The sequence below is a fragment of the Colossoma macropomum genome, unplaced genomic scaffold (genome assembly GCF_904425465.1).
Source record: "Colossoma macropomum unplaced genomic scaffold, Colossoma_macropomum, whole genome shotgun sequence".
Lineage (NCBI taxonomy): Eukaryota > Metazoa > Chordata > Actinopteri > Characiformes > Serrasalmidae > Colossoma > Colossoma macropomum.
Window position 1 is genome coordinate 33,389,419 of NW_023494805.1, and position 9,682 is coordinate 33,399,100.

The 9,682-nt window shown below is 36.8% G+C and overlaps 1 protein-coding gene across 1 annotated transcript; it reads left to right on the forward strand.

Annotated features, from left to right (window-relative positions):
- Positions 1–7,035: 7,035 nt before the first annotated feature.
- LOC118825871 (monocyte chemotactic protein 1B) lies at positions 7,036–7,905 on the forward strand. Its single transcript, XM_036596723.1, has 3 exons — positions 7,036–7,147; positions 7,255–7,375; positions 7,467–7,905. The coding sequence occupies exons 1-3, from the start codon at positions 7,081–7,083 to the stop codon at positions 7,642–7,644; spliced, it is 366 nt and encodes a 121-aa protein (XP_036452616.1). The 5' UTR covers positions 7,036–7,080; the 3' UTR covers positions 7,645–7,905.
- The last annotated feature ends 1,777 nt before the right edge of the window (positions 7,906–9,682 follow it).

Consider the following 9,682-nt stretch of genomic DNA (forward strand, 5'->3'; position numbering starts at 1 on the left):
GAAGTCATTTTTTAAGAATTTGAATTTTTAAGAATGTGTTTCTATCAGTAGCAGCTTATATATTTCAGATAGTGAACACCTCACTTAAATTGGGTTGTGAAGCCTCTCTTTAAAAAGAAAACCCAGAAGCAACTCTATTGAATAATTACAAACTGATTTCAAATCTGCCTTTCATTGGAAAAATCACTGAGAAAATCCTCTTGATGAAACTTATGGATTTGTGTCTTTAAATAGATGTTTAGACAAATTTCAGTCAGGATTTCGACCTAATCATAGTACAGAGGCTGCTCTAAGTCAGGTTTTTAGAACAGTTTTAGTCATGTCAAAGCAGTCACTAAATCAGCATTTTATTACTTTAAAAAGATCGACAAGATTAGAGATTTTCTGACTAAAGCAGACCTGGAGAAACTCATTCAGTTGGACATGAGTGTCTGTGAAGAACCTGCCATTTCAGTTAATTTACTTGTTGAATAAACAATATGAGAGTGCCAACGAGAAAAAACACAAAAATAGCATTTTGCGTTACTTCAGGGACTACAGTTGCCACGCTAATAACGTAAATTCTCTACAATACTGTATAGAATACAAACACCACAACTGTGCATGACCTTAGTAAAACTGAAAGGCAAAATCATACATGCAAGGTTGAAAACAAAAGATTCTGTTTGTGTACCACATTCAGATTGGCTGCGTAATTCAACCAGTTTTTTGTTCGTGCTTTTCTCTCTGGCTTAAGGCTACGTTCACATTACAAGCCTCATTGCTCAAATCTAATTCCTCTGACAAGATGGTTCGCACTCATTTAGGTAATTTGTTCAAATCTGTCATTATTGTGACCAACCGGGCGTCCTGAAAGGACCCGCATGAACACAACCCACTCAGTAACGTCAGGTGAATGAATCATGTGCATCATCAGCACAAACTAACGAGCAGAACGAGCCTGTGAAGATAATTAACTCTGATCAGCTCTCAGCTGTTCGTTATTAGAGCGAGACGAAGGCGAAAAGGGTGAGATGTGTTGTTTTTCCACCGTTTACAGGCTTTATCGTGTGTTTGGCGCTGTTGCCATAGTAACGCTGAATGATGGCGCACGCACAGTGGGAAAAAATCACATCAGAATTCAGCTGTATGTGTGTCAAAGGCGAGACACGAGTCAGTTAAGTACGGTACAAGGCGAGACATGACTTAGTTAATCATGCGTACTAGGTGAGACATGAGTCAGGTGCACGATCCAGGGGAGTTGCAAGCCAGTTTTAAGGGCGTACCCAAAGGGAATCGTGAGTCAGTTACGTGCATGTCTGAGTTAAGCTGCGAGCCAGTTAAGTGTGCATCTGAGTCAAGTCATGAGTCAGTTAAGTGTGCGTCCGTGTCCAGGGCTAGTTGTGAGTCTGTTAAGTGCAAATCTGAGGTGAGTCACAAGTTGATTAAGCACGTGTCCGAGTCAAGCTGCAAGTCAGGTCAACAAACGATTCAAGCATGCTGACTCGGACATGTCTTTAACTGACTCTCCATCTCTGTCTGAAACTGGCCCAAATGTTCTTTGTGTTCAGAATCTTCATTTACGTTCTGAAGAAGTATCAAGTAATTGGCAAGAAAAATCTTGAAATAATGAAATGGTGTAGCACCAAATATACAGTGCTCAAAAGCAGCCTTAGGACACTAATGACTCTATAGTGGACACTAATGAATTTCGTAGTGGACACTGATGACTTTTTGGTCATAATTATTTAACTTACTCATGTTTTATAGAAAATATATCAGAACATGTAACTTTAGCTATAATATAGCTCATCAGTTAACACTTTTTGTTCAGCTGCACAATTGCAAAATTAAAAACTTTCATGTAATCCCTATTTTATTTAAATAAAACATGGACACTAATGGAAATGCACACCCAAAATGTTCAAACATGAGATCTCCCCTACTAACTCCACCATCTAGTACACCTGACTCACCATTTCATTAATAATCTGAAAAATATTGCTTTAGTAGTCTTGAATAAGTGTGTCTCTTGGTAACAAAACATCTATGAGAAAGATTACAGGTACAGATCATTCCATTCGTTTTCTTGATCAGTTGTCTAGGCAAATCATTAACAGTTAAGGATTTAAAGGTAACCTAAAGGTAACCAGGTAATGGTGCAGCCATTCACCTATGGTAGTTTGTTTATCTGGACCTTTGTAAGTAATACATTTGATGTAACTGGACTTTGTGAGTTTTAACAGAATACTCCTGAACTAGAGTTTATTCTTGCAGAAAGTGTTTAGCTCTGCTTTGTACACCTCATGCATGGCACCTCATGTTCTTTGTTTACTCACAAATTTACACCATATTGCTTGCGGTGAATTGATGGTCGGGAGAAATATTGGTTTCAGGCTTGGGATCAAAGAGATCTGATATGTGAAGTGTGTGATATCTCCAAGATGTGTGGTTAAAACAAAGTTTCCGTTTTCTGTTCCACTTCCACTGCTCAGAGTAAAGGCTTTTGACGAACCCACACAGCCTGTATAAGTTGCACTTACAGCACTCCTCTGCACTAGTTTGGCACTCTATATAGGTTACGGCTTCTGTGAAACTCAAGCCCTGCAGGCATTATCTGGCACATGAGGTGTTTGACCTGCACAATGAATTTCAGCATTGTCTGATTGTTGACTCAGTGCAGTTAAAAGAAAGCAGACAACCAATGTATAGCACGCCTTACGGACATAGACTTAACCCAGTAGATGGTCTTTTCCCATTAGCATGCATTAGGGCCTGCTGCTATCTAGTGAACCTTAGAAACTTGGATTTATAACTTTCCAGAATATCTTGACAAGCTCAGCTTTTGTTTCCCACCTAATGCAACGTTCCATTATTTCAGTATGGTCTCTTTGCTTATATGGGATGTGTTAAAAATGTAAGAAAACCCTTAGAAGTAAGTAGAGAACTATGGATGTTTCGAAGTTTGATAGCTTTCACTCTTAAAGATTTCCAGTATGTCTGAGAAGAAGTGTAGCCTTTTCACTCTGAAACTCAGTGTGGGTCTTATGATCAAGCACGCACTGAATTCGAGAACATATTTAATAAGCAAACTTCTTGCAGTTTTCGTTGTTAACTGCTTGACACTGAATGAGATTTGCAGTGTCTGCAAAACTGACATAGGAGACCTGCCACCATGAATGTAGAAATTTTGGTTGATTATATTTAGGAAGTCTTAAGCTGGTATCATTCACCAGTTCTGTACTAGTTACCATAATCTTCATTTGCATTATGAAGAAGTGTCCAGTAGTAGAAACCTCTGTTGCTATTACAGTTATTTGGCAGGTTAATGTATTATGATTGTGATTATTAATGAATATATTATTATTTTCACTATAATATCAATATGTCAATAACACAAAACAAAAAACAAAAAAAAATTATTATTTTCACTATAATATCAATATGTCAATATGGACTACAATATAGTCAGTACTATGGAAACTTCAGAAAACTTTCTTGTAATCCCCATTTTGTTTAAAAAAAATAAAACAAAAAAATGTTGGGACACTAATCCAAATGCATACATGACATGTTCAAGCCAGAGATCTCCACTGCTCCACCATCAAGCATACCTGACTCACCATCTTATTGACACCATATTATTGACATCTAAATATTGCTTTAGTTGCCTTGATTATTGAATTGGATAAATTTGATGAAAAAAAATTGTCTTTTGTAAAATATCTGTGAGAAAAATTACAGGTACGTAAAACATTCCAAAATCAAGTGTTAAAAATGTACTGAAGTAGTGAAAAGAGACATGGCGTCTTCAAAACCTTGGGCATCCAAACAAGTAAATCCAGGTCCAAGTCTAGATGAGCATTACTTCTTGCCTAGAAGACTTCAAGCTGTCACTCAAAAGGAGACACTAATATTTGTTCCACTAATATTTGAGTACTCTTACTTTCCTTACTTAAAGCTGCACTGTGAGCTAAGACGCCATCTTACATTTTCAGTTCATTACTGGAATCATTTTGCGATTCAGTTAGTAAACTCGGACATTAGTGTTGGTGTTCATAACTGTTCTGGTGGACACAAATTAATAAATGGTAACTTTAGCTTAGAAAGTAATAAATAAACAAAACGTACTGAATTCAGAGAGTGTCCCAAGTAGGTGTGGGCGATATGACAAAAATAATATATACTTAAAGACATTTCACACTACTTGATATGCATGACAATATTTATTTTTCTGAGATGTAATCAGTTGGAACTGACAAAATAGAACCTATAGTGCCTTGCATAAAAATACTATAATAATAATAATAATAATAATAATAATAATAAACCTACAACTACAGTGATTTATGTTCAGTGTTTCATAATCTGCACTGTACTAAATTCAATTAAACAGGCCCGATTATGCTCACTTTGTAATAAAACATGCAGTTAGTTAGTTAAGCAATAGAACATGAGTGTTTTTTCGGAGCGCGTTATCGCGAAATAACATCACGGCTGTGATTTGGTCGCAGGCACGAGCCAAAGACATGACCTTGAGTGTTCTATTGCTTGTATACAACAGTTAAATAAATAAAGTTATAAATTAATAAACTGGGCCACGAACGCGGTGTTTAATATGTTTTAATGTTCGCAGTTCCTTCACCAAATTATAGTTCCTTAACAAGCAGCTTGTTGCTACGTCAGAGTAATGAGCTCCGCTCACTCGCTGCACAGCCTGCTGTAAGCCTCGCCTTTTGAAGTACAGACTGAGTCATAAAACTGCCGCAATATGAAGTTTAGCTCAGTATTGTAATTTTTTGCTGGATTAATATTAATGTTGTTTTGTTCCAGCCAGTCTGTAAAGCATCTTACAGCCCATTTAGTTTGGCGAATGGTATTGGGTTCATTTCTGGCTGATTCCAGGTTGTTTAGGTTCTTCTGTCACAGCTGCCGACTGAAAAGCTGCTCAGTGGTGATGACAGTTTGGGAATTTAGTGTCGTCTCATCTTTAGAGTCTGACCAAATCAGCTGTCGGTCAAATGTGATCTTAAAAGAATCCAGTTTCTGTTTGTGGCAAAGTAAGAAGTAAAAATGTTCAAATGGCTTGAGCGTCTCCTACAGCTGTCAAAGTCATTGCTTAACAACAACGTCTCAGCGTAGTGATTCAGTGTTTGTGAAAAACCTGTGATGTTATGGTGAAATAACAGCACGGTTAGAACGCTTCTCAACCAATCAGCTTGCTTGGCCAGAACTAACTGTTGTTTAATGTTCTTTAAGTACTAATGAGACCCACGATACGCTCAGGAAAGCATATTGTGACATAATTTTATCACAATAACAATAAAATGTCATCGTATTGCCCACTGTTAGTCCCAAGGCTACTTTGAGCACTGCTTTTTGATACTTATTCAGATCGCATCTGTCTTTTACTTTGATTTTACTTTAGAAGTTTGAGGAATGACTCCTCATCCAGAAAGATTCTTCTTTTCTCTCATGCTTTCAGTTTCTTGGAAAGCACATGATTCCATGAAGTTGCATCATACCATATTCTTGCTGTCATCGCATAGTTCTTTACATCGTTGATTGTGTCTCTTATGTTCTTGAGCTTAAGCACTGGGTGCAACCTGGTTTTTACAGTTTGCGGTAAAGGTAGAGCTTTGCACCTTACTGTACTGATTGCCACGATAACGATACATTTGCCAGTTTGGTTTAAAATGTTCACATGAGGCCTCTGGGATTGTGTTTGAAATGAAAGCTCCCACTCAGCATGACTCTCTGTGGTGAACCCACGTACCCTGCATCTCTCATGCCTACAGGACTCCTCTGCCATTGTACTTTTTATAGGCCATAGGCGCATGTTGCCTCTTTACCCCGTTTTTGACAGTTTTTTAGTGGGCTGAGAAAAAAGGAGAGCCCTTTTTATTTAAGGGCAAGTAAATGGGGGTATAGGTCCACATTTTTAATGAGAATCCTTTGAATATGTCTTACTATATGTCTTACATTTCATCTTACCTTTGAGAATTGCCTCATAAAAGCACATAATATCAGTGCTTTGCTTCTCTGGTTTCGTGTTCACCTGTTTTGTTTATCGTCTTTGGAGTCATGAAATATTCACTATATACTTATATGTATGTATTACAACACCAAATGAAATAAAGCCTATCAAATATTTTAGCAGTATAACAATTTTTTTTTCCATTCAGCAAATTAAAAACGTCTCGTTTTCCAATAAGGAAGGATGCAAGACACAAATAATGAAATAAAATGACACAAGCAGTCTTCATTTCTGTATCGCTACTATAGTTACGGTTAACTTGAATGCTTCAGGATTGAAACGGACATAAAATGTGCTGATCTTGTGCATTTTAGACGATGTCCGTAAGGCAAAGCTAAGAGCCTAACATGGTCACAGGCGCACATACAGGTGTACTTTCCCTTTTCTAAAGAACATGTCACCTCCAAGAAGGGGTATTTTTTTCTTTACACATTTGCTGATACTTAGATGGGGTCCTTAATCTGTGGTTAGAAAACGAGAACAAACCACCATGACCTAGAAAACCAGGAAGCCAGTGAACTTTGAAGGTGCTGAAAAGTTGTTCAAAACTTTGTTGAAGATAAACTTTACTGTCAGTACATCTAACAGTAATGTCATTGACGTTGGTCATTGTAGTTTTATACTTTTTTAATACTTCTTATACTTTTTTACTTTTTACTTCTGGCCCAGTAATACTACCTATTTATATGAGAGTTGCTTGTTTTGGATAAAACCATTTTTTTATGTCTCGTGTTTTGTTTCAATATGTGTTTTTATATCTTAAACATAAACATAAATAATATAAAACTATTCTTTAAGTAACTGTCATCACCGTCACCACCATCTGGATGCTTGTGTAAGGTGTTACTAATACGGAGCGGAACTTCACCACGATTCCATCGGTGGCTTTGAGTGGCTTTCGCACCCACAGCCCAACAATGGTGTAAAATTAAAAGGTGGTACCGTAGATGCACCAGTGGGAGGAAACTTGCCTCTGTTTGTTCCGCTGAAGCTTGTGGGGTAGGCTTAAATAGGCTGCTTCTCAAGAGAAGCTCAGACCACTGAAGATAGCTTAACCTGTCAGCATGAAGTTGCCTCTCGTTCTCCATTGCTCAGCTGCAATTCTCGTGTTGCTGCTTCTTTCAAAACAAGGTAAGTTTGACTCAACTTCACTATGTAACTCTCCTCAATCGTAAATGTTTATGACAAAGATACTGAGATGGTTGTTTGGGAAGATGTTTGACTTCTCTCTTTTGCAGGTAGTGAAGCTCGTCCACCTGTGGGTTGCTGCCTTAGAACATCTGATAGAAAAGTGTCTGTGGATCAGCTCTCGAAGTACACGATCCAGACGAAACCCTTATGTCCTGTTTATGCTGTGAAGTAAGGCTCGATAAAGACATAGTGTTCATTTTACAAATGTGTATATTGTACTTTACGGATCTTTTATAACGTCATGAATTTCTTTTTGTAGATTTACGACTCAGAGGGAAAACATAATCTGCTCTGATCCCTCCTCGCCATGGGCGATCAGGGCCATGGCCTTTTTGGACAAGAAGAATAATCCCCAGCAAACAAAGCCCATAAGAACGTCGCCCCAAACCACATCATTACCACCTGTCATGCAGAGTAACAGCATGACAGCAAACTGAATGTTATTTCTTGCTTGATATGACTGACGAGCTTATGTACATTCCGATCGTCTGATTAGCATTTCCACTGTGTTTGAAGTCTTGATATATGAATATGCACTTTATTATTGTGAGATTTTGTGTTATTATTATTGTTATTTTCACATTTAAGCTTTTTGTGTATTGTTTTGAATCTTTTCAGGGACAGAAAAGTTTTGTATGAATTATATATTTTGTATGAATTGTTATTGAATCTTAAAACCGCTTAATTTATCAACTATAATAAAGGCTTTATTTTCTAATATCTGTTTTTGTGGTTTTTATTAAATAATATTTTTTTATTATTGGAATGTGTTTAAACGGTATCTGCTTTGCGCTGAGCAGTCATACAGATACGCATCAGTTCAGAAAGTAATGAAATGTGATTGTTGGGGGTGGGGGGGGGTTCTTGCCACACAAAGCACACAAAAGTTGAATCTAATAAGCATCTTTAAGTCTTGTCCCTTTGTGGGAAGCAAGTGTCCTATTTTCTTTTAAGCGGTTACATTGACATGACCAGATTATGTGCGTTCCGCTTAGTAAGGAGGAAAGAGCCCATACCACTGACCTTGTTGTTAATGAGGGGGTGTACAAGCTTGGAAAGTTGTTCTTGATTTGGCTAGAATGAGGCAAAGACATACACCAGTAATTGTTCAATAAATCATTCATTTAATTTACTTTTATTAATAGCACACAGTACAATATTATGACCAAGCAAGACAGATTATTAACAGTAGGTTTTGGTTGCCAAGCAACATTAAAGATTATTCCATGTATTTTTGCCCCATTAATTAAACAAAATTCAGTTGAAGTGTTTGATCAGATGTGCGTCTATCGAGTTAATCAAGGCTAAGCCAATCAGAGTTTAGAAACGGACTTTTTAGAATCTGTTTTATTTCTATTTGGCACTAAACACAGGAGGTCCAGAGCTGTCATGGTCTACTCAGGCTCTTACATGATGGTCTTCAGTACACAGAAAAGGTTGTTGAGGCCCAGCTGAGGGGAACCTGCAGTGAAACTCGCTGTGTTGGTACTATGCTGATGTTGTATGGCAGCATTTGCGTGCATTTCTCTGACCACACTGTGAGAATGAGTACTTAGTTTGAGTCTCACAAGGGTTTTCCCCTCTTGCGCAGAAGTAGTCATTCTAATATTAGAATGTGTTTCAGAAAACTTTAACAGCTTTATCTGTCTATCCTAACTAAAGCTCATATCAGATGTGTGTTCTGTTTTCTGTACTTGTAGAGACAAAGTAGGTCAGTAAAGTTTGCATTATTAGATGCTATAAATCTCTTTACAATGGTAAATTATAATTGTATGTAATGTCAGGATTCAAGAGGCTTATTGCTTATATAAATCAACATTAATATACAATGTACAGTTTTGACGAGCGGTATTTGTTAATAGTAGACTAGGTTTCCAGGCAACATGGTGATGAAAGATTATTCCAAATGAAGACCATTAAATGCTGCTTCTACGATCTATTTTTCCCATGATATACATTGTTGGGATTGGATTTTACACATGTACGAAATATGAATTATATTATTTTTATAAATGCCAGAAATAAAAAAACGTAATTTTGGACAAAGTGCATTATACATCTTTTCAAATTGTTGTACAGTATTTTGAATTACATTTTTCATATAGTTGGTTTTAGAACAAAACCATAGATCTCCATAAAGGTAACTTTACTGGGAAAAAAGTTCTAAACGTTCAATATAAGTTGATGTAAAAGATTTTATTCAAAGTCATTTTGGACCATTTCTGTTCATTTTGACACATTGTGAACAGCCACTGCTAATTTCAAATTATGTAAAAAAATAAAAAACAAAAATGGAGATGTAAGGGTTTTTTTGAGAGCGACAATATTCATTCGCATATTGGTATTAAATTCAGTCGATGTATATGTGGTCATTTGTATAAATTAAGTCATTCAATCAGATTTCAGAACTGGAACTAAGCCTACTATGAAAAAAACATTGCATGACTTTATATGATTCTTTCCCAGCCTTCAGAT

Coding starts and splice junctions, on each gene's coding strand:
- LOC118825871 (XM_036596723.1), top strand. CDS start 7,081: ATGAAGTTGCCTCTCGTTCTCCATTGCTCAGCTGCAATTCTCGTGTTG. Junction 7,148..7,254: donor GCTGCTTCTTTCAAAACAAG/GTAAGTTTGACT, acceptor TCTCTTTTGCAG/GTAGTGAAGCTCGTCCACCT. Junction 7,376..7,466: donor TGTCCTGTTTATGCTGTGAA/GTAAGGCTCGAT, acceptor TTCTTTTTGTAG/ATTTACGACTCAGAGGGAAA.